The following is a 24,878-nucleotide window of genomic DNA, read 5'->3' on the forward strand; positions in this document are numbered from 1 at the left end:
CCTGTTGAAGGTTCTAGATTGACGAATTGGACCGTGTTGCCAGCTGTCCTTTTCTCTCTTGCCTGTTTCTGAGCACAAAGCCCCCTGAGAAGGTGGAGCAGGGCCGGAGCGCAAGAGACCAGCACAACTCTGGTGCGCTTTCATTCTGTTTACAGTTATTCTGAAAAGTAGTTTCCCTGGTGACTCAGATAGTGAAGAACCTGCCTGCAATGCAGGAGACCCGAGTTTGATCCCTGGGTTGGGAAAATTCCCCTGGAGAAGCACATGGCAACCACTCCATTCATGCCTGGAGAATCCCATGGACCGAGGGGCCTGGAGGGCTACAGGCCATAGGGTCGCAAAGAGTCAGGACTGAACGACTGACACATTCACTTTCATTCTGAAGTGTGGACATTCTCTGCTTTCAAGTTATGCTGAGGCTACAGCAGAGTTTTATTTCCCATGCTTGTTGTTTCGACTTGCTTGGGAAGGAAGCACTGGGAGATGGGGACATAGGCAGCCACTGTGGTCCTTGATTACCCAGAAATCCCTCTGCTTTTTCTTTGTAAGTTTTTTTTTTTTTTTTTTTTTAACATGTATTTATTTATTTGGCTCCACTGGGTCTTGGTTGTGCCAGGGGGATCTTTTGATCTTCCCTGCAGCCTTTGGGATCTGTGCTTGGGGCATGCAAACTCTTAGTTGCACAAGTGTGATCTAGTTCCCGGACAAGGGGTCAAACCTATTCCCTGCGCTGGAATCTCACTGGGCCACCTGGGAAGTCCCACCTTGTGACTTTTAAAGGCGGAGTTCAGCTCATTTATTTGCACCCTTTCTTATTTTCCAATATACGCACTTAAGGTCATAATTTTTTCTCTAAGAATTTTTAGCTGGATCCGCCACCTTTGATATATGATATTTCATTATGATTGTAATCTAAAACAACACAAATTTATACTCTATTTTCTAATATCAGTTGTGGGGTTTTTTTTCCCTGTGATCCACCTATTTCATAAAATGTTTCTTAATTTCAAATGCATGGAATTCTCCATTTTTCTGTTTGTTGGCACTGTTTAACTTAATTATATTGCAGTAAAAAGAATACAAACTGTATGATTTTACTTTTTTGAAACTAGTTGAGTTGCCTGATGGTCTAGAATTTGATGAATTTATTGGGAAATGTTCTTTATATGCTGTTCTGCAATGCTTCACTAGGTCAAATTTGTTAACCATATTCTTCATATCTTTTATATCCTAGCTAAATTTTTTTGCCTGCATGTGTCGTGGAGTCTACAAATAAGATTGTGATATAATCTGCTTTTCCTTGTGGTCCTATATATATACATATATTCTGTTCTATAGAATAGAACCACAAGCACTGAAGAATTGATGCTTTTGAACTGTGCTGTTGGAGAAGACTCTTGACAGTCCCTTGGACTTCACGGAGATGATACCAGTCAATTCTAAAGGAAATCAACCCTGAATATTCATTGGAAGGACTGTTTTTGAAGCTGAAGCTCCAATTTTGGCCACCTTATGGGAAGGGCTGACTCACTGGAAAAGACCCTGTTGCTGGGAAAGATTGAAGGCAGAAAGAGAAGAGGGCAACAGAGGATGAGTTGGTTGGATGGCATCACTGACTCAATGAACATGAATTTGAGCAAGCTCCAGGAGTTGGTGATGGAGAGGGAAGCCTGACATGCTGCAGTCCATGGGGTTGCAAAGAGTCGCACACGACTTGGTGACTGAACCACAAATATATAGAATAGAACCATATGTATATATATAAGATCAACAGGATATATATATATATATATATATCCTGTTGATCTTATTATTAATGATAAATTTTAAATTGCTGTGTATTTAAAAAATCACTAAGTAAGCAACTTCTTTAACCTGAAATTTAATTTTTTCTGATTTTTTTCTAATATAGTTATTCCAGCCTTTAGTAAACATTTGCCTAATATTTTTTTTCCAACTTTCTGATAGAGATGAAGTAGGATAATCAAATAGTTAGCTCAGAAATCCCATTCAGTTCAGTTCAGTTCAGTTGCTCAGTCGTGTCCGACTCTTTGAGACCCCATGAATCGCAGCACACCAGGCCTCCCTGTCCATCACCATCTTCCAGAGTTCACTCAAACTCACATCCATCGAGTCAGTGATGCCATCCAGCCATCTCATCCTCTGTCATCTCCTTCTCCTCCTGCCCCCAATCCCTCCCAGCATAAGAGTCTTTTCCAATGAGTCAACTCTTTGCATGAGGCGGCCAAAGTATCGGAGTTTCAGCTTTAGCATCAGTCCTTCCAATGAACACCCACGACTGATCTCCTTTAGGGTGGACTGGTTGGATCTCCTTGCAGTCCAAGGGACTCTCAAGAGTCTTCTCCAACACCACAGTTCAAAAGCATCAATTCTTCAGTGCTCAGCTTTCTTCACAGTCCAACTCTCACATCCATACATGACTACAGGAAAAACCATAGCCTTGACTAGACGGACCTTTGTTGACAAAGTAATGTCTCTGCTTTTGAATATGCTATCTAGGTTGGTCATAACTTTCCTTCCAAGGAGTAAGCGTCTTTTAATTTCATGGCTGCAATCACCATCTGCAGTGATTTTGGAGCCCAGAAAAATAAAGTCTGACACTGTTTCCACTGTTTCCCCATCTATTTCCCATGACCAGATGCCATGATCTTCATTTTCTGAATGTTGAGCTTTAAGCCAACTTTTTCACTCTCCTCTTTCACTTTCATCAAGAGGCTCTTTAGTTCCTCTTCACTTTCTGCCATAAGGGTGGTGTCATCTGCATATCTGAGGTTATTGATATTTCTCCTGGAAATCTTGATTCCAGCTTGTGCTTCTTCCAGCCCAGCATTTCTCATGATGTACTCTGCATATAAGTTAAATAAGCAGGGTGACAATATACAGCCTTGACTTACTCCTTTTCCTATTTGGAACCAGTCTGTTGTTCCAAGGGATTGTAAATAGAGAGGAAATGTTAAGGGGCTTTGAGAGATCATGGTGAGTTAATGATCATTCAAGAAAACAGGTTTACTTAACTACAAAATCAAGTAAGCTCGCTAAGGAACAAAAACATGCAACAGAAGAATGAGACATGCCCCAAACAATAGAACAATGGTGGCATGAGACCCACATTCTGCCCAATGAGCTCATAAGTTAATGATCCCTAGGACATGCTGTCTACTCATATGATAATTTGTGGAAAGGATACACTTAAAAGTGAAGGCCCCTTATTGTACTGAGACCTAAAATAATTTTTCCATTGCACCATGACAATCCTGGCTTGACCATGTAAGGACAAAAAAAACTCCCCTGCCCAACCTGAAGGAGGAGCTGATAATGGAAGCATGATGTCTATTCAAGAATGAGGAAGAAGATGATCTTGTTCTCTCCCCACTTTTTCTTCGATTATAAAAATGTAACCCACTAAGTACTGGAATCAGGATTGTCACAAGAAATACCAATAACCTCAGATATGCAGATGACACCACCCTTACGGCAGAAAGCAAAGAAGAACTAAAGAACCTCTTGAGGAAAGTGAAAGAGGAGAGTGAAAAGCTGGCTTAAAACTCAACATTTAAAAAACAAAGATCATGGCATCCAGTCTCATCACTTCATGACAAATAGATAGGGAAACAATGGAAACAGTGACAGATTTTATTTTCTTGGGCTCCAAAATCACTGCAGATGGTGACTGCAGCCATGAAATTAAAAGACGCTTGCTCCTTGGAAGAAAAGCTATGACCAACCAAGACAGCATATTAAAAAGCAGAGACATTACTTTGCCAACAAAGGTCCGTCTAGCCAAAGCTATGGTTTTTCTGGCCATCATGTATGGATGTGAGTAAATAAAGCTGTGCCAAAGAATTGATGGTTTTGAACTGTGGTGTTGGAAAAGATTCTTGAGAGTCCCTTTGACTGCAAAGAGATCCAACCAGTCCATTCTAAAGGAGATCAGTCCTGAATATTCATTGGAAGGATTGATGCTGAAGCTGAAGGTGAAACTCCAATACTTTGGCCACCTGATGGGAAGAACTGACTCATTTGAAAAGACCCTGATACTGGAAAAGATTGAAGGCAGGGGAGAAAGGGATGACAGACGATGAGATGGTTGGATGGCGTCACCGACTCCATGGACATGAGTTTGAGTGAGCTTTGGGAGTTGGTCAAGGGCAGAGAAGCCTGGCATGCTGCAGTCCATGAGGTCGCAAAGAGCTGGACACGACGGAGCAATTGAACTGAACTGAAATCCTCAGGGCAGTGCAGTGCGATGCTCACCTGCCCCCTCGTAAGCCTCACAAGCTTTAGTGAAAATGAAGTCACTCAGTCGTGTCCGACTCTTTGCAGCCCCATGGGCAGTAGCTTGCACCAGGCTCTTTCGTCCATGGGATTTTCTAGGCAAGAGTACTGGAGTGGGTTGCCATTTCCTTCTCCAGGGAATCTTCCTGACCCAGGGATCGAACCCAGGTCTCCCACATTGTAGACAGACGCTTTACCATCTGAGCCACCAGGGAAGTCTCTCAATAAATTCTTTCTGCACTGAGACATTAAGGATCAGACATCCTCAGAGCCCTCTGAAACGCCACCTAGTGGGTTCTCTTCTACTTCTGAATGTGTTACATGCATCTTTTAGAACTATCCTATGTTTTTTGTGTATCTTTTATAAATACAGGTATATCTCAGAGTTATTGTGCATTCACTTTCAGACTACTACAATAAAATAATATTGTAATAAAGCAAGGTCACAAATTTTTTGGTTTTCCAGTGCATATAAAAGTTGTTTACACTCTATTATAGTCTATTAAGTGTGCAATAGCTTTATGTCAAAACAAAACCATGTACATACCTTAATTTAAAAATATTTTGTTGCTTAAAAATGGTAACCATCATCTGAGCTTTCGTGATGATGGATCATGAAGAGTCATGATCAAGGCTTCCCTAGTGGCTCAGTGGTAAAGAATTCACCTGCCACTGCAGGAGACACAGGTTCAGTCCCTGGGCCAGGAAGATCCTACATGCTGTGGAGCAACTAAACCTGTGTCCACAACCACTGAGCCTGTGCTATAGAGCTTGGGAATCAAAACTATGGAGTCCATATGCCATAGCTAGAGCCCGTGCTCCACGACAAGAAAAGCCACCGCAATGAGAAGCCCGCACACTACAGCAAAAAGTAGCCCCCACTCTCTGCAACTAGAGAAAGCCCACACAGCAGTGAAGACCCAGCACAGCCAAAAATAAAGAAATAAAATTAATGAAGGGTCATGATCTTTTTGCAAGAGTAGCATCACCATAATAAATATAATAAAAATGAAAAAGTTAGAAATTTTGGAAGAATTGCCAAAATGTGACACAAAAACACAAAGTGAGCAAATGCTGTTGGAAAAATGATGCCAATAGATTAGCTCAACATATGGTTGTGATGAAAGAAATGTTCACACATTGAGCTGTGGGAAAGTCATTCTGGCTTATACATGGGTTAGCTGCTTTAATTATTAAATAAAGAGAAGTGGTGACCAGAAGTAAAGAATGTCCACGTTAAAAGTAAAGATGAAATGCCTCCTGGGACACCAGTGCTGGTCCTCTTTTGTTTAAGACCACTTCCCAGGTGCCAAATCCATACTGACTCGCTGTACTTGCTGTACTTGCTGGTCTGTTTTCTCATCTGTTTAACTTTCTGTTTTATGTTGGAGCATAGTTGATTAACAATGTTGTGATAGTTCCGCGTATACAGCAGGCTGATTCAGTTATGCATATGATGCATCTATTTCAAATTCTCTTCCCATTTAAGTTGCTACATAATATTGAGCAGAGTTCACTGTGCTACACAGTAGGTCCTTGTTGGTTATCTATTTTAAATACAGGAGTGTGTACATGTGTACATCCTCTAACTACTCCTCCCCCCGACCCTTCCCCCCGGTAACCATAATTTGGTTCTCTAAGTCTGTGAGCCTATTTTCATTTTGTAAATAAGTTCATTTCTTTTTAGATGCTACATATAAGCAATACCATATGGTATTTTTCTTTCACTGACTTACTTAACTCAGTATGACAATCTTTGGGTCCATCCATGTTTATGCAAATAGTGTTATTTCATTCTTTTTAATGTCTGAGTAACATTCCATTACTTCCCAAGAATCTGGCTGCAATTCGAGAGACCTGAGTTCGATCCCTGGGTTGGGAAGATCCCCTAGAGAAGGGAAGGACTACCCACTCCAGTGTTCTGGCCTGGAGAATTCCATGGGTTATATAGACCATGGGGTCGCAAAGAGTCGGACACGACTGAGTGACTTTCACTTTCACCCTTCCGTTGTATCTATGTATGACATCTTTATCCATTCCTCTGCTGATGAGCATTTAGATTGCTTCCATGTCTTGGCTACTGCAAACAGTGCTGCAGTGAGCACTGGGGTGCATGTATCCTTTTGGACCATGGTTTTCTCCCGGTATATGCCCAGGAGTGGGATTGCTGGATCATATGGTAGCTCTGTTAGTGTTAGTCGCTCAGTCGTGTCCAACTCTTTGTGACCCCGTGGACTGTATAGCCTATCAGGCTTCTCTGCCCATGGGATTCTCCAGGCAAGAATACTGGAGCGGGTTGCTGTTGGTAGCTCTAGTTTCAGTTTTTTAAGAAATCTCCATACTGTTCTCCATAATGGCTATACCAATGTACATTCCCACCAACAGTGTAGGAGGGCTCCCTTCTCTCCATACCCTCTCCAGCATTTGTTGTCTGCAGATTTTTTGATGATAGCTGTTTTGACTGGTATGAGGTGATGTCTCATTACAGTTTTGATTTGCGTTCTCTGTGGTCCATTTTTCAAAACCTTGAAGGAATGTATTTCTGATTTGTTTAATGTTCTTTGTTCTGATGAGTTATAAAACTGTGCTGAAAAGCCTGCTCCTCTGGAGCAGTTCCTCAGAGTAATCTGGAAAGCTGGCTTCCAGGCCACAGTCTTCAGCTCGCTTCAGATAAAACTCTTTTCTAGGAAATTCCCTGGTGGTCCAGTGGTTAGAACTCCGCGCTTCCACTGCCAGGGGCAATTAAAATCCTGCAAGTAAGGTCCCACAAGCTGTGCAGTGCAGCCAAGAAACAAAAGAACCAAGAAACAAACAAACAAACAAACTCTTTTCTATTCCTACTATAGATTGTTTATTGATTATTCTTTTTGACAGTTATCATAAACCTTCAATTTGTTAAAAAAAAAAGCAATATCTATGAAGTGTAATAAAGCAAAACGCAATAAACGGATGTATGCCTCTAGCTTGTAGCACAATTATTTTATAAACAGTGTATTAGTTAGCTCAGTAGAAATTATGCTGTGATAAATGTGGTGGGCAGAATAATGACCTCCCAGATATGTTCCCATCCCAATTCTTGGAACCCATGAACATATTATCTGACATGGCAAAAAGGACTTCATAGATGTGATTAAGGATCTTGAGATGGGGAGATTATCCTGGATTATTCACATGGAACCAATATAATCACAAGGGTCCTTAATAGTGGAAGAGTTAAAAAAAAAAAAAGTGGAAGAGGGATCAGAGTTAGTAGAAGCTATGCTACTGTCTTTGAAGAGGAGGAAGGAAGCTAGAAGCCAGATGCCAAAGAATGAGGCTGGCCACCCGAAGGAATTAAGCCTTACCCACACCTTGAATTTAGCAGACTGAGACCCATTTGGACTTCTGGCCTCCAGAACTGAAAGATGATAGATTCACATTATTTTAAGCCACTGAGTTTGTGGTAATTTGTTAGGGCAGGAAATGGAAATCCAACCCAATAATGTCAATAATTATTTGATATCAATGATATCCAAAATCTCAGCAGCTTTCAAAACAGAAGTTTTTCTTTTCTTTTTTTTAAAAGAGGAATTAGAGGAAATATTTAACAAGAGTCTCCTTTTTTCTCTTTCTTTTTTCTTTAAATTATGAACGCTTGATAACACATTTACAGGAGACTTGGAAAATACAGAACAAAGTTATGTGCAGTTCCACTGTATATTACAAGTTTTTTTAAGTAGATAAATTAAGATTTTTAGTTTGAGTTTCCGTAAGGAGTCTCCTTTTAAAAAGAAATTGAATTAGAGTTGATTTACAATGTTTCACTGTACAGCAAAGTGATTTAGTTATACATATACTCTCCTTAATTTTTTTCCTGATACATACATTTTACTGAAGTACAGTTGACTTACAATGTTTCAGGTGCACAGCAAGGTGATTCAGTTATACATATGCATACATATTATTTTTTCAGATTATTTTCCATTACAGGTTATTATAAGATATCTTCTGTTATTTTTCTGTTGACCAATCATGATATAATGGTATTAAGTGAGTAATAGTTACATAATCATAATAGTAAAAGGTGTTTATAAGTTTTCACAATCAGTAGCCAGACAAAAAAATAAAAGATAATTACAGTTTCAAGCCATATTGGGAACCTGATTAACCTAACAATAAAATATTACATACAACTTGGGGAGTCAAGCAGAGCACTGTGGTAAGTGGAAGTGCATACACACATATTCTCAACCACCCAGCCAGTCTGTCTTTTGGTTGGTGCATTTAATCCATTTACATTTAAAGTAATTATTGATCTGTATGATCCTAGTACCATTTTCTTAACTGTTTTGGGCTTATTTTCTGTAGGTCTTTTTCTTCTCTTGTGTTTCCTGCCTAGAGAATTTCCTTTAGCATTTTCAAAAAGTTTATTTCCTATTCATATTACACGTCCTTCACTGTTTAGCTTGAATGTGTGTGTGTGTTTGTTTTTTGGCATGCCACACAGCATGTGGGGTCTGAGTTCCCTGACCAGGGATTGAACCTGAGACCCCTACAGTGGCAGCACCGAATCTTAACCACTGGACCACCAGGGAAGTCCCTGTGTTGTCTTTATTCTAGACCCCAGGCTAGAGAGGCTACCACCACCTGGAGGTACCCTTGACCCAGGGCAGATGGAAAACAGGAAAGGCCGAGCCACCTTGGAGCTCTTCAAGCTTCTACTGAGATGTGGCATGAACGATCTCTGCTCAGATTCCACTGACTGAACCAAACCACACGGGTAAGCATACGTGGAGTAGGAAGCAGCGTCCTCCCAGAAGGAAGGACACATTGTCCTTTGGGGAGGGGGCAACATGTATGAGGGTCCTGGGGCAACAGGGGGTGCAGTGGGGGAGGAAAGAGTTAACAGGAGAACTGAAAGAAGCTGCTGTAGCTGGAGGATGGTGATGGAGGGTAGGGTTGGGGTGCTCTTGGAGAGATTCACAAGGGCCTTGTAAGCCATTCATTCACCCAAATGTGAGGAACAGCAGGCTCTGAGTCAGCACAGAGGGTCTCGGGGCTGATAAGGTGCCTGTTCTAAAGGCAGTGACCTGGTGGGGAAAATGCATGAGAAGTAAGTAAATAAGGAAGCGAGATGATTGCAGACAGTGATCAAATACGTTCTATAGTTTAAAAGTGTGTGTTTTACTTGTTTTTAAATTTTTTTATTGAAGTATAGTTGCTCTGGCTTCCTTGGTGGCTCAGCGGTAAAGAATCTGCCTGCCAATGAAGAAGACGTGGGTTTGATCCCTGGGTAGGCAAGACCCTCTGAAGAAGGAAATGGCAACCCACTCCAATGTTCTTGCCTGGGAAATCCCATGGACAGAGGAGCTGGGCAGGCTACAGTCCATGGGGTCTCAAAAGAGCCAGACATGACTTAGCAACTAAACAGCAACGTAGCTGCTTTACAATGTTTGTTAGTTTCTATTGCTGTTACTGTTCAGTTGCTGAGTCATGTCCGATTCTTTGTGACCCCATGGACTGCAGCACACCAGGCTTCTCTGTCCTTCAGTATCTCCCAGAGTTTGGTCAGATTCATGTCCACTGAGTCAATGATGCTAACTAACCATCTCCTCCTCTATTCTATGGCAAAGTGAATCAGCTATACATATATATATGCACACATGCTCAGTAGCTCAGTCGTGTCTCTTTGAGACTCCATGGACTGTAGCCCACCAGGTTCCTCTGTCCATGGAATTTTCCAGGCAAGAATACTGGAGTGAGTTGCTATTTCCTCCTCCAGGGGATCTTCGCGACCCAGGGATCGAACCTGTGTCTCCTACATCTCCTGCTTTGGCAGGCAGATTCTTTACCACTGAGCCACCTGGGAAGCCCATGTATACATATATACCCTCTTTTTTGGATTTCTTTCCCATTTAGGTCATCAGAGCGCTGAGTAGAGCTCCCTGAGCTGCACAGTAGGTTCTCATTAGTTATCTCTTTTATACAGAGTGTCAGTAGTGTTTGTATGTCATTCCAGTCTTCCAGTTCACCCCGCCCCCCCTTCCCCTCTCGATGTCCATACATTTGTTCTCTACATCTGTGTCTCTATTTCTGTTTTGCAAATAAGATCATCTATAGCATTTTTCTAGATTCCACATATATTAGTTAATATACAAGTTTGTATTTTACTAAAAGGACTATTTTTTAAAAGATCACATCTTCTTCCATTCCCAGTTCTTTTTTAAAAATATTAATTAATGTATTTTCTTTTTGGCTGTGCTGGGTCTTCGTTGCTGCGAGGGCTTTCCTCTAGTTGCGGAGAGCGGGGGTTACTCTCAAGTTGAGGTTCGAGGGCTTCTCATTGTGGTGGCTTTTCTTGTCAGGAACAGAGGACGGGCTCTAGAGTGAACAGGCTTCAGCAGTTGCAGCATGTGGGCTCAGTTGTGTCTTGAGGGCTCTAGAGCACAGGCTCAATTGTCCTGGTGCCTGGGCTTAGTTGCTGTGCAGCAGGTGGGATCTGCCCAGATCAGGGATCAAACCCGTGTCCCCTGCACTGGCAGGTGGATTCTTCACCACTGAGCCACCAGGGAAGCCCCTCCCAGTTCTTTTGGAGTGTGATCATCAGCAACTCTCTGATCTTCAAAGAGAAACCTGACTGAATTCCTGGGAACCCGTTATGATTCTCTGAGTTTCTTGAGATGTGGCATCATTTTCACTCTAAAGTGAATCTCACTGCTTTCCTGTTCGATGACTTGGAGTTTAATATCCTCTTCCTTCTTATCCCCCAAGTCCTCAGTGCAAAGTTTTGAAATGGGGAGCTATTGTTTCATGAGTACTTAAAAATGTGAACTTAAAGGGTGTTAAGACAGTACATATTGTTCAAGTTAAGTTATATGTACTTTATTACGGGAAAAAAGGTGGGGGGAGAAGTCACCTGTCACATGTAGGTGCTGACTGTCCTATAAAACTAAACAGTAAAGAGTAACTGAGTCAGTGAAGATGGAAAGGCTTAAGGTCTGCTTGTTGGGGCGCCGGGGGGCGCGGTGTGGAGGGGTTGAACTAGGTGGTCCTGGGCAAAGCCTTCCTCCTCCACTTTGGAGCCTCTGGCGGGGCTCTCATACCCCTAAAGGACCTTGGAATGGGGATGTGGCCCCAGCGAATTCTCACTCCAAGACAATCTCCTCTCTGGTTCCCAGGTTTGGGGATTTCTGTATCTGAAATAAACCCAGACACAACCAGCGACCCTACCCCAGCAAGGCACAGTCACCGAATATTTATTATTTACTCATCAGCCACGCGCCACAACCCAGGTCGGTAGCATTCTAGGTCCTGCACCTTGGCACTGCATTTGTAAGAGTGGAGAGGGGCTCCTGCTGCCTTCCTGGCCCTGGGGTCCCGCTGGCCTGCCCTCACCCCTCTCGTAGGTGATGAAACTTGAGAGAAGCCTTTACCCAGGAGAGCCGCAGCTGGGAGGTGCGTGGTGGAGACTGACTGGGTTAACTCGAAGTGGAGGTGAGTGGTGATGACGAGAAGCCACACCCTTTCCCAGGAAGGGGCCTGATTGGTGGAGGGCTTCTGGGGCGGGGCAGCTCTGGGGCTATATAAACATACTCGGTGGGCTTGGAGTTACGCTGTAGGTTAACTCCTGAGCTCAGGTAAGTCTTCTGGAAGGAGGAGGCTGGGCTTACCTGTGGGAACCTAGATGGAGGCTCCTAGGTTGACCAAGCCGTTTTGGAGGGGACCCTCCCCCGAGACCTGTAGTTGGAGTCTCTCTCTTTGTAGCTCCAAATGTTGGCAGTGACTCCACCTCAAAACTCGCCCTAAAGCCCAGTATTTATGTCTAATAACGTCCCTGTCTCTGGGCTTCAGTTTTCCCTCTGTGAAGTAATGGTCTGCTGGTTTTTTCAGGGCTGCTTGATGAAGGGTGAGGGGGTGGTTGTGAATTGGGTGGCAAGAGGCTCCGTGAGTCTCTGGCTTTGGGGTCAGACAGGATCCACCTTGAAGTGGCCATGAGACCTCCATGCTTCAGTTTCTGTGTTTGCAAAATGGGTCTACTTACCAGGACGAAGTAAGTTAAAGCATTTAACACAGCTCCAGGCACTTAGGAAACCCTCAGAGGCGCTCATTGCTGCTGTTGTTACTCTCTGGCCTAGTCTGGGGTGCCAGGAGGAGGCATGAGGGTGCTGTTGCCCCCAGGAATTCTGCTGCCTTTCTTGTCTCCTCACCACCACCACCACCACCCCTGTTTCTCCATGCCCATCCCTCCACCTTCTGGAGGTCGTCTGTCAGGCCAGCCACACTGATCCCCCTGACTTGTGCAGGGCTAATGGGGTAGATGCTAAGTCCTGGGGCTGCTTTCTTTACAGGTCTCCCTGTCCCACCCCACCCCACCCACCCCCAACCCCCCAAGAGATGAGCAATGCCCAAGATCCGGCCACAGTCGCTGGAGCTGGCACCCAAGTGAAGCTGAGGGGCTGGAGCCATCAAGGTGAGGGCGATGAGTCTTCCCATCTCCGCCGACACCAGGAGCTCCGGGCCTTCCTCCACCTTCTGGGTGAGTCCACTTGGGGGCTGGCACAGGAGGGACTGTGAGGACCAAGCGTGAACTGATATGAGAGGTGGGATCTCAGCCTGCCCACATCTTGGTCCCATCCCTTCTCAGGTGACTCCAGTTTGGCAGACTGGGGGGAGGGGTTCATGTCAGAAATGTCAGAAAGTGGGTTCAGTGGGGGCTTGGGCTTTGGAACTTAGAATGCTGCTCTCGTCTCATGGGGTGAGGGTGGTAACCCCAGGCTACCGTTTCTCCTCCCTCTCCCCCAGAGCACAGTTTCCTCCAGGATTTCCTCTCCAAAGATCCCTGTTTCCAGATTTCAGACAAGGTGAGAGTCAGGGGAGAATCCAGGCTCACTCGGGGAAGGTTGAATTAGTAGGGCCTGAGTGCTGCTAATGCATTGGGTCCCCTGGTCTGGTGGAGGGAGTGCCCCCATTTTAAGCCCTTGTCTTTGCAGGTCCCCCTGCACCATTTTACCCTGGATTTTCTAGGCCTGCTCCAAGCCCAGAACCTGCTTGATGGGCCTGGCACAGTCCCCTCCCCTGCCCGCAGTGCTCTGCTCTAACTCTCCCCATTTCTGTGTCTGCAGTATCTCCTGGCCATGGTGCTGGTCTACTTCCGGCGTGCCAACCTGCAGCTCAGCGAGTACACCCACAGCAATCTGTTCCTGGCACTGTGAGTGGCCCGGGTGCCTGGTGGGGATGCCCACTTGGAGTCACAGGGTGGGGGCAGGGCGGATGCTTACAATCTCTGTTCCCCCTGTCCCCCACCTCTGTGGCCAGGTACCTTGCAAATGACATGGAGGAAGACCTGGAGGACCCCAAAAGCGTGATTTTTCTGTGGGCCCTGGGCCAAGATTGGCATCATCAAGTGTCAGACTTCCTGCATCAGAGGGACAAGCTGTGGGCACGGATGGGCTTCAGGGCTGTTGTGAGACGCCAGAGCTGCGAGGAGGTGAGGCCCCCCCGCCTCACCAGCATCCCAGGGTGGGGGAAAGAGGCTGGACCTCCCACCTCCCACTTACCATCCATTCTTCTCGTGCAGGTCATGGCCGAGGAGCCGACCCACTGGGCCTGGACTCGGGAGCGGCACCCCCACCATGGCAGGGCTCAAAGGAGCTACCCAAAGGCCCAGATCCCTCTCCCCCGGGGTCCCGGCCTCTCGCCACCCCACTGTCCTCTCTGTGCCTTGCCCCTTCACCACAGCCTCTGCTGCTACCGCCCCCGCCCCTTACCTGTCTTATCCAAGTGCCTTTCCTACAACGCTGAGTGGCACTGCCCTTCATCCCAAGCTTGGCCCTGGAGTAGGGGCTTCCTCATTGTCCTGCCCACCCAGCTGCTACTGGAGCCAGGCACCTACACCCTCCACAGTGAGTAGGGGACAGAAGCTGGGGGGGAGGAGCCGGGAAGAGCTGGGAGGCAGGTGTGGAGCCCAACAGAATGAATGGGAAGGAGGGGCATGGCGCCTGGGGTCCAGCAGGATTGGGCAAGTGTCCAGCTCTGTACCCCCTTGCTGTGTGAGCTTGGCAGGCTTCCTCTGAGCAGCTCTCTGTCCTTCCTCCCCCAGTCTTCTCTAAGCTGCTGCTGTGCCCTCGGCGCTGATACTCGCAGGGTGAAGAACAGCCCGTCTGCTTGCCTGCTGGCCCAGTGCTCTACTGACTGGCCCCTCCAGCCTCCTGTCTTCTTGGCCTCAGGCTGGCAGGGCTGCCCATGCCTCCTGCCCCTTCCTCCCAACCTGCAACTTGTACCCACTCTGACCTGACTCCTCTAATAAATTCATGCCCACAGGACATCGGCTGTGCTTAGGCCCTGGTCTGGGTCCTTCACCCAGGGTGGGGGTAGGGAGGGAGTTTTGGGGAGGGAGGGGTCTGCCAGATTTGGGTACCAGTGGTTGAGACCCCTGAGCACAGGCCCTGTAATAGCTCCCCCTTCCCACTGGCGACCAGTCATCCCACTGTTTCTCCTCTTTAACATCTTAGCGGATGCTGAGACCCACATAGAGCCCACGGAACTGAATGAAATGAGCTATATGCAGTCCTTAGAAGAGGGCCTGGGACCTACTGGACCAAAAAGAGCTCCAAAGGAAAATGGCTCTATGTCAGTCTAGAAATGCCTGCAGGGTGAGGTCTTTTTCAGAATGAGCCTTAGTCCTTGCTCTGGGCTGCAGTTGCCTCTTGTGACCCCATGGACTGTAGCCCACCAGGCTCCTCTGTCCATGAGATTTCCCATGCAAGAATACTGGAGTGGGTGGCCATTTCCTTCTCCAGGGGATCTTCCCAACCCAGAGATTGAACTCGGGTCTCCTGCATTGCAGGTGGATTGGTTACTGACTGAGCCACTAGAGAAGCCCATATAATGTGATGAAGTATGTCAGGTTTGCCCATGCTCGGGTGGTGGTGGTGAGGAACAGGATTTTTGGAAAGACCATCTAGAGTAGTGATTAAGACTTGGTCTTTGGTGCCAGATGGCTTAAGTTCAAAATCCATGTTTCTGTATGACTTACAGATTTAATCTCCTCTACTGCCTCATCTGATAATACTAGAAGGGTTTAGAACTGATCTCAAGAAAGGAGCTCAGATGTGGGTGTTATCAGTAGAGGGAATTGCTGCCCAGAGAAAGGTTAAAGGGGAGTGTATCTGAAACAGAAGGCAGAGATGTCTAAGGGGTCAGGTGGCAGAGGAATCTAAATGTAATTCCCCTCCCTCTTCTCTGAGTGGTTCCCAAGAAGCATGGGGGTGAAGCCTGGAGGCTGCAGACATTAGAAGCCAAGACAAGGACTGTAAAGTATTTTTAAGAGTTTTTCAAATAGGTAATATAGTCACATGTATGTTTTGAATTTTGAACCAAGAGTCACCTCCTGCCCCTGATTACCAGCCAGGGGAACTACTGGTTCTCCTTCCTGGAAACAATGGAAGTGATCATTTATGTCCATCCAGAGAAAGAATCTAAATGTATGTAACCAAATGTGGTATAATAAAAATATACAAATTTGGTCTTTGTCCCTGGTTCCTGGCACAGAGTGCCTAATACCTTTGGAATTTCCAGAGTTATAGGAATGTCTTTTGTTATTCATAATGAGCTCCTATAGATCACACCAGAGTTTATGCTAATGAGGTTATTCAGGATGGTGGCTGTTGCCAAAAAAAGTGATCTAGAGGGTGGGAACTTTCAGCTTCCCCAGCTCTTCCAGGAAGGGCAAGGCACTAGAGATTTGGGATTCCAGGGGAGGGTGGCTCCCTCCCTCCGCATGTCTTTCCCTATGAATCTCTCCTATTTGGCTGTTCCTCAATTGTATTCTTTATAATAAACCAGTAACAGTGAATAAAGTATTTTCCTGAGTTCTGAGTCTTCTACTGAATTATTAGTCCTGAGGAGAGGGGTTATGGTCATCCCCAAATTTGTAGTCAGCCAGACAGGAGTATGGGTCACCTGGGGGTTCCGTTTGTGGCTGGCCTCTTGTGTAACTGAGATTCATGGGGCCTGTGCTAATTCTGGGAATTAGTATCAGAATTGAATTGTAGGTGCCTAGATGGGAGTTGGTGATGATGGACAGGGAGGCCTGGTGTGCTGTGATTCATGGGGTCACAAAGAGTTGGACACAACTGAGTGACTGAACTGAACTGAGTTGGTGCAGACAAATCACATGGTTTCCTATCTGCACATTCCTTTTGACAGCTGTATAGCACTCCTCTGTATGGGTGTACCCTTTTTTTCTTATTGACTGGCACATGTTTCCACACTTCTGCTATTCTAAACAGTGCCATAGAGCAGTGGCACCCAACCTTTTTTGGCACCAGGGATCAGTTTTGTGGAAGACAACCAGTCACCTTCTGCTGTACAGCCCAGCTCCATTAGACTGGTACTGTGCTGGGGATCCCTGCTATAGAGAGTCACTAAGACTCTGTAAAAGTGTGAAAGTTGTGTAAATCAGTTCTGAATATTCATTGGAAGGACTGACGCTGAAGTTGAAGCTCCAACACTTTGGCCACCTGATGTGAAGAACTGACTCATTGGGAAGGACCCTGATGCTGGGAAAGACTGAAGGCAGGAGGAGAAGGGGATCACAGAGGATGAGATGCTTGGATGGCAGCACCGACTCGACAGACGTGAGTTTGAGCAAGCTTAGGGGTTGGTGACGGACAGGGAAGCCTGGCATGCTGCAGTCCTCAGGGTAGCAAAGGAGTTGGACATGGCTGAGTGACTGAACTGAACTGACTGAAGACTTTGTAAGAACAGCATTATTCAAATATGAAACGGAGTGAATTCCTAGGAGAATTGTTCAGCCAAAGGTCAAGTCAAAATTGTCATCTTTTTTTAAAGGATCACTTTATTTATTTTTTGGAGACACTGGGCTTTCACTGTGGCATGCAGTCTCCTCTAATTGTGGCATGTGGGCTCTAGAGGGAGAGGCCTCAGTAGTCTCAAGGCACCACTTCAGGGCTTAGCTGCCCTGAAGCATGTGGGATCTTAGTTCCCTGATCAGGTATCAAACCCACATTCCCTGCATTGGCAGGCAGATTCTTAACTGGACCACCAGGGAAAGCCTCCAAAATTGTCATCTTGAAGAACTTTGCCACGTGTCCATCTGTTGCGGCTGTGCCTGAAACACCTCCCCAGCCTCCAGCTGTGTGAAGGCTGTTTTCCACAACACTCACCAATCAATGAGAAACAAGGTTATTTTATGTTTGCCAAACTGCTAAGGAGAAAATCCCGTCTTGGTGAAGGTTTAGTTTGTATTTCTTTTTTCTTTCATGTGAGCTCAAGCTCATACGTGTAAGAGCTGTATGTCTTTTTTGTGAACAGTTCTTATCTTTGCCCATTTCTCCACTGTTTTTTGGTACTTGACTCATATGTAAGGAAAAATAGCCTTTCAGGATGTAAATTGTAAGTATTTTCTTCAGTTTATCCTTTTAACTCTGTGTGTGATAAAATAAATTTTTGTGGCTTCTGGGTTTTGTGTCACAGTTAAAAAGAATTTTTCCACACTGAGATGATTAAAAGATTAAAAGAATGTCTCCCTTAGCTGCTGGCTGTATTTTTGTTTTCATTTTTTACATTTAAATCATGAGTTCATCTGGAATTGATCATATACAAAATTCCCTCCCATTTTCCTAATGCTTTTTAATGAAAAACTCATCTTTTCTCAACAAATTTGAGATGCTGCTCTTATATACTAAATTCCTATATGCATTTGGACCTGTATCTAGATGGCTATGGTTTTTCCTGTGGTCATGTATGGTTGTGAGAGTTGGACTGTGAAGAAGGCTGAGCGCCAAAGAATTGATGCTTTTGAACTGTGGTGTTGGAGAAGACTCTTGAGAGTCCCTTGGACTGCAAGGAGATCCAACCAGACCATTCTGAAGGAGATCAGCCCTGGGATTTCTTTGGAAGGAATGATGCTAAAGCTGAAACTTCAGTACTTTGGCCACCTCATGCGAAGAGTTGACTCATTGGAAAAGACTCTGATGCTGAGAGGGATTTGGGGCAGGAGGAGAAGGGGACGACAGAGGATGAGATGGCTGGATGGCATCACTGACTCGATGAACGTGAGTCTCAGTGAACTCCAGGAGTTGGTGATGGACAGGGAGGCCTGGCGTGCTGCAATTCATGGGGTCGCAAAGAGTCAGACATGACTGAGCGACTGATCTGATCTGGCTATTCTTGCTCGTTCAGTTTTCCATAGGAACTTTAAATCAGTTTTTCTAGTTCTTTTCCCCAAATAATCTGTTAGAATTTTTTTTCACTTGTTAGAATTTTAAAATTTTTTTGGCTGAGTCATGTGGCCTATAGGATCTTAGTTCCCCAATCAGGGATGGAACCCATGTCCTCTGTAGTGGGAGCTCGGAGTCAAATACTGGACTACCAGGAGAGTCCCTAGAATTTTTAATTTTGATCACTCTATAGATTACTTTAAGAACAGGCATCTTTATGAAGCATCTTTGTATCCAGAATGACATGTCTGTCCCCTGCCTCTACTTCTTTCAGGCGGCACAATGGCCAATGACTCCCAAATTTGTTCCTCTATTCTGAGGGCTGTTCCCACCGCCAGGCATCTCCTCTTGGATGAGGGCGGGTCCCACAGCTTTCTCAGTTCAGTCACTCAGTTGTGTCCGACTCTTTGCAACACCATGGACTGTAGCACACCAGGCCTCCCTGTCCATCACCAACTCCCAGAGCTTGCTCAAACTCATGTCCATTGAGTCAGTGATGCCATCCAACCATCTCATCCTCTATCATCCCCTTCTCTTCCTGCCTTCAATCTTTCCCAGCATCAGGAGCTTTTCCAGTGAGTCAGTTCTTCACATCAAATGGCCAAAGTATTGGAGTTTCAGCTTGAGCATCAGTCCTTCCAATGAATATTCAGGACTGATTTCCTTTAGGGTCCCACGGTACCTCCCTAACCTGATCCTCCAGTATCCCCTCCAGATAAGAGTCCCCTACACCATGAACCCTACTCAGATGGGAGTTGTCTTTTTCCTCCCTGTCTCCCAAGAGCCATATCCATCAGTGGCTAAATTCTATAGGTCTATTTTTAGCAGCTTTACTGAGTTATAGTTGACATAAAATAAACTATGTATACTTCAAGGTTCATTTTTGTTGACAATATATACCCCCACAAAACCAATACCACAGTCAGATAATGGACATATCCATTACCCCCAAAAGTTTCCTCAAGCCCCTTTGTAATCCTTTCCTGCCATCCTTTCCCACCTGCCAGCCCCCCCCCCCATCCCCTCCAGCAATCACTGATATGCATTCTATCACTAAATTGCTATCATTTTCCTAGAATTTTCATAGAAATGAAATTATATAGCAGGCCCTGATAGCTCAGTTGGTAAAGAATCCGCCTGCAATGTGGGAGACCTGGGTTTGATCCCTGGGTTGGGAAGATCCCCTGGAGAAGGGAAAGGCTACCCACTCCAGTATTCTGGCCTGGAGAATTCCACGGACTGTATAGTCCGTGGGGTCACAAAGAGTTGGACACAACTGAGCAACTTTCACTTTCACTTCACTTTCTGTCTTGTTTCTTACACTCAGTCTAATTATTCTGAGATTAAGCCATTGTTCCTTTTTATGACTGAGTAGTATTCTGTGGTATATATACAGCACCACAATTTGCTTATCCAGTCACAATTTGTTGATGACCATTTGGTTATGTCTAGTTTGGGCTGTTACAATTAAAGTTGCTATGAATATTCATATACAAGTCTTTGCATGGACACATGCTTTTATTTCCCTTGGATGAATGCCTAGGAGTAGAATGGCTGGGTCATATGATAGGTGTATATTTAACATGCATGCTTTAAGTTGATTCAGTTGTGTCCGACTCTGCAACCCTATGGACCGTAGCCCGGTAGGCTCCTCTTGTTCATGGGGTTTCTCCAGGCGAGAATGCTGGAGTGGGTCGCCATGCCCTTCTCCAGGGGATCTTCCCAACTCAGGGACCAAACCCAGGTCTCTCATGTCTCCTGCACTGGCAGATGGGTTCTTTACCACTAGCACCACCTGGGAAGCCCATTTAACTTTACTCTTCTTTTTTTTAAGATAGACTAATTTTTTTAGAGTAGTTTTAAGTTTACACAAAAATTGCTCAGAAAGTATAGAGAATTCCAGTACCCTCCTTTCCCATCTGCAGTTTCTCTGTTGACATTTTGTATTAGTGTGATCTATTTGTTACAATGGATGAAACAATATTGATACATTGTTATTAAAGTCTATAGTTTACATTAGGGTTCACACTTGTTTAAAAAACTGTGTTTATTTTACTTGGCTGGGCCAGGTGTTAGTTGCATGCAAGATCTTCCCTCTTTGTTGCAGCCCGTGGAATCTTTAGTTACATTTGAACTCTTAGTTGCAGCATGTGGGATCTAGTTCCCTGACCAGGGATCAAACATGGGGAACCTGCATTGGGATCTCGGAGTCTTAGCCACCGGACCACCAGGGAGGTCCCCAGGGTTTAATGTAATGTCACATATCTACCATTACAGTATCACACAGAATAGTTTAAGTGCCCTAAAAATGCCCTGTGCTCCCTTCCCCCACCTTCCCTGAAAGCTTGGCTATCACTGATCTCTTTACCATCTCTAGTTATACCAGTTCCAGAATGTCATATAGTTGGAATCATACAGTATATAGTTTTCTCATGCTGCTGCTAAGTCGCTTCGGTCGTGTCTGACTCTGTGTGACCCCAGAGATAGCAGCCCACCAGGCTCCCCCATCCCTGGGATTCTCTGGGCAAGAACACTGGAGTGGGTTGCCATTTCCTTCTCCAATGCATGAAAGTGAAAAGTGAAAGTGAAGTCGCTCAGTCATGTCCAACTCCTAGCGACCCCATGGACTGCAGCCTCCCAGGCTCCTCCATCCATGGGATTTTCCAGGCAAGAGTACTGGAGTGGGCTGCCATTGCCTTCTCCAGTTTTCTTATATTGGTTTCTTTTACTTAGCAATATGCATTTAAGGTTCTGGCATCTTTCTGTAGCTTGATAGTTTATTTCCATTTATTGCTGAATACACGTTTAACTTTTAAAGAAACTGCCAAACTGTTTAACAAAGTGGTGGTATCCCACCAGCATCGTATGAGAATTCCAACTCCTCCACATCCTTGCCAGCACTTGGCATGGTTAGTCTTTTTAATTTTAGCCATTCTAGGTTTGTAATGTTGGTCCTTCTAGTTGTTTTAATTTGCATTTCTCCAATGAATAAACATTTTTTCATGTGCTTATTTGCCATGACATGTCTTCTTGGGAAATATCTATTCAAATCTTTCACCCAATTATACTGGATTATTTTTTTAAATTGTAAGAATTCTTTATATATTCTAAATACAAGTTCTTCATCAGATATATTTTTTGGCAATGATTTCCTCCTAGTCTGTGGTTTTCTTCATTTTCATAATAGTGCCTTTTGAGGAGGAACAAAGTGTTTTATTTCAATAAATTTCAATTTTTTTCTTTTATTGTCTGGGCTTTTGTGTCATATTTAAGAAATCTTTACCAAACTCAGTGAAAGTGAAAGTTGCTCAGTTGTGTCCAACTCTTTGTGACCCCATGGACTATACAGTTCATGGAATTCTCCAGGCCAGAATACTGGAGTGGGTAGCCTTTCCCTTCTCCAGGGGATCTTCCCAACCCAGGGATCGAACCCAGGTCTCCTGCATTGCAGGTGGTTTCCTTACCAGCTGAGCCACCAGGAAAGCAGATCATAACCTGTATATCCTTAATTCAATACACCAGCTCTGGCTTCTCAAAACGTGGGGATCAAGCTTCATTAAAATAAGGCTGGATCATTACTCACGTTCTCCACCAAAAAACAAACAAAAAAATGATAATGCTGGTACTCATTATAACAAAGTCCAGAAGAAATGTGTCCAGTACCCAGAGTACCTACATTATATTGCCTAAAATATCTAGTTTATAACAGAAATATGAGACATACATAGAAATAGGAGTTGGAACCATATAGTAGGAATAAAGGGCATTTGAAAAATGACCAGTTAAATTACCCCAGTAAAATTAGGTGATATCTCAGCAAAAATACAGGGAGGCCAAAAGGCAGATGGAAGCATTCAAGGCATGCTAAGAAAAAAACCTATCAACCAAAATTCCATCTTGACCAAAACTACCTTCAGAAAGACAAGAGACAAAACAAAGATCCTCTCAGATCAATAACAACTGAAAAAATGTATTAATAGCCAATTGCCTCCCAGGGATTACAAGAGGAGTTCTTCAGCTTGAACACTAGGGATTCCAGAAGACAGTTTATATTAACATTAACAAAGAAAAACACTTGTATATCTAATGCCATAAGAATAAAAGGCAGAAGTAATACAATTTTCTTTTAATTGATGTCAACGGATCTATGTAAAATCCTATGTATGTCACATGTTAGTACACTACAATATATAGCAATGTGATACCAAACCCAAGACAGACTGTATTTTCTTGGGCTCGAAAATCACTGTGGACAATGACTGTGGCCACAAAATTAAAAGACACTTGCTCCTTGGAAGAAAAGTTATGACAAACCTAGACAGCGTATTGGAGAAGGCGATGGCACCCCACTCCAGTACTCTTGCCTGGAAAATCCCATGGACGGAGGAGCCTGGGAGGCTGCAGTCCATGGGGTTGAGAAGAGTTGGACACGACTGAGTGACTTCACTTTCACTTTTCACTTTCATGCATTGGAGAAGGAAATGGCAACCCACTCCAGCGTTCTTGCTTGGAGAATCCCAGGGACAGGGGAGCCTAGTGGGCTGCCGTCTCTGGGGTCGCACAGAGTCGGACATGACTGAAGCGACTTAGCAGCAGCAGCAGCAGGCAGTGTATTAAAAAGCAGAGACATTACTTTAGGGACAAAGATCCACGTAGTCAAAGCTATGGTTTTTCCAGTAGTCATGTATGGATGTGAGAGTTGGACAATAAAGAAAGCTGAGAGCCAAAGAATTGATGCTTTCAAACTGTGGTGCTGGAGAAGACTCCTGAGAGTCCCCTGGACAGCAGAAAGATCAAACCAGTCCATCCTTAAGAAAATCAGTCCTGAATATTCTTTGGAAGAACTGATGCTGAAGCTGAAGCTCCAATACTTTGGCCACCTGATGCAAAGAACTGATTCACTGAAAAACACCCTGATGCTGGGAAAGACTGAGGGCAGGAGGAGAAGGGGAGGACAGAGGATGAGATGGTTGCATGGCATCACCGACTCAATGGACATGAGTTTGAGTAAGCTTCGGGAGTTGGTGATGGACAGGGAAGCCTGGCATGCTGCAGTCCATGGGGTCGCAAAGAGTCGGACATGACTTAGTGACTCAACAACAACAATGCTTTCTTCTAGAGGTTGTTGTTCTTTAAAAAAAAAAAAAATTATTTATTTGGCTGCACCGGGTCTTAGTTGTGACATATGGGATCTTTTAGCTGTGGCATGTTCCCTGACCAGGGATCGAACCCAGTCTCCCTGCATTGGGAGCAAGGAGTCTTAGACACAGACCACCAGAGAAGTCCTTCTTCTAGAGGTTTTATAGCTCTAGGGTTTATATTTAGGTGTATAATCCAGTTTGAGTTAAATTTTGATATGGTGTATCCTATTAATAAACAGTTTTCAAATCCATCTCTTTCTCTCTTATGTCTACCACCTCTGGAGTTTGAGCCAGAGGACACTGCCAGCTGTCCTCCTCCATCATCTGTACAAATCTGAGCAGGCTTCTACCTCAGGTAGAACAAAATCCATCTTCCACAGCCCACCCAGGCCTGCCACAACTCTGCTCTCCCTTTCTCTCTCAGCTCAAGCAACACTCAGAATATTTTAGTTTCTCCATATGCCAAGGCAACTAATTCCCCTACCTCTCCCATCCCTGACATAACTTTGTCTTTACTCTAATACCCTGGATTAGTGAGGGCTTCAGCTACGGGCTTCCTTCACATCATTCTTCTTCCCAGTTAATCATGGGTGTAGGACTTCCCTGGTGTCTCAGACGGTAAAGTGTCTGCCTACAATATGGGAGTCCCGGGTTCAATCCCTGGATCAGGAAGATCTCCTGGAGAAGGAAATGGCAACCCACTCCAGTATTCTTGCCTGGAGAATCCCATGGATGGAGAAGCCTGGTAGGCTACAGTCCATGGGGCCGCAAAGAGTCGGACACGACTGAGTTACTTCACTTTCAATCATGGGTGTAAGAGTTGAGTCAATGTCTGCTTCCTTCAGAGGGAGCCAAGGCCTTGGGTCGTCAGCATCTGATGTCCAGGTGACCACAACACCTTGCACATACAGGAGGTGGTCAGTGCCATTTGGGGAACAGTCAAACACAGTTAGCTGGAGTGACAGTTTAGGGAAAATAATCTGGGGACTGTGGGGCACATGGGTTGAGCCAGAGTGCTTTGAGAGGAAGGGGGGCCTTGGCTACCTCTCCAGAGCATCTCCCAGGCCCCTGTTCCCTGCATTCCAGTCACAAGGAACAATTGCAGTCTCCTGATTGACCTGTGTCCCCCCAGCCCCTGGACCTTTGCACACGCACATTTCTTTCAGTTTGGAGCACCCTTTCCAGCACCTCACTGCCTAGTTAACCCTACTTTTCCAAT

The 24,878-nt window shown here is 44.9% G+C and overlaps 1 protein-coding gene across 1 annotated transcript; it reads left to right on the top strand.

Annotated features, from left to right (window-relative positions):
- Positions 1–12,639: 12,639 nt before the first annotated feature.
- Positions 12,640–14,597, top strand: SPDYC (speedy/RINGO cell cycle regulator family member C). The gene is made up of 6 exons (XM_006056490.4): positions 12,640–12,811; positions 13,078–13,136; positions 13,398–13,483; positions 13,591–13,762; positions 13,853–14,177; positions 14,375–14,597. The coding sequence occupies exons 1-6, from the start codon at positions 12,670–12,672 to the stop codon at positions 14,407–14,409; spliced, it is 819 nt and encodes a 272-aa protein (XP_006056552.2). The 5' UTR covers positions 12,640–12,669; the 3' UTR covers positions 14,410–14,597.
- The last annotated feature ends 10,281 nt before the right edge of the window (positions 14,598–24,878 follow it).

Source organism: Bubalus bubalis, chromosome 5 (assembly GCF_019923935.1).
Source record: "Bubalus bubalis isolate 160015118507 breed Murrah chromosome 5, NDDB_SH_1, whole genome shotgun sequence".
Lineage (NCBI taxonomy): Eukaryota > Metazoa > Chordata > Mammalia > Artiodactyla > Bovidae > Bubalus > Bubalus bubalis.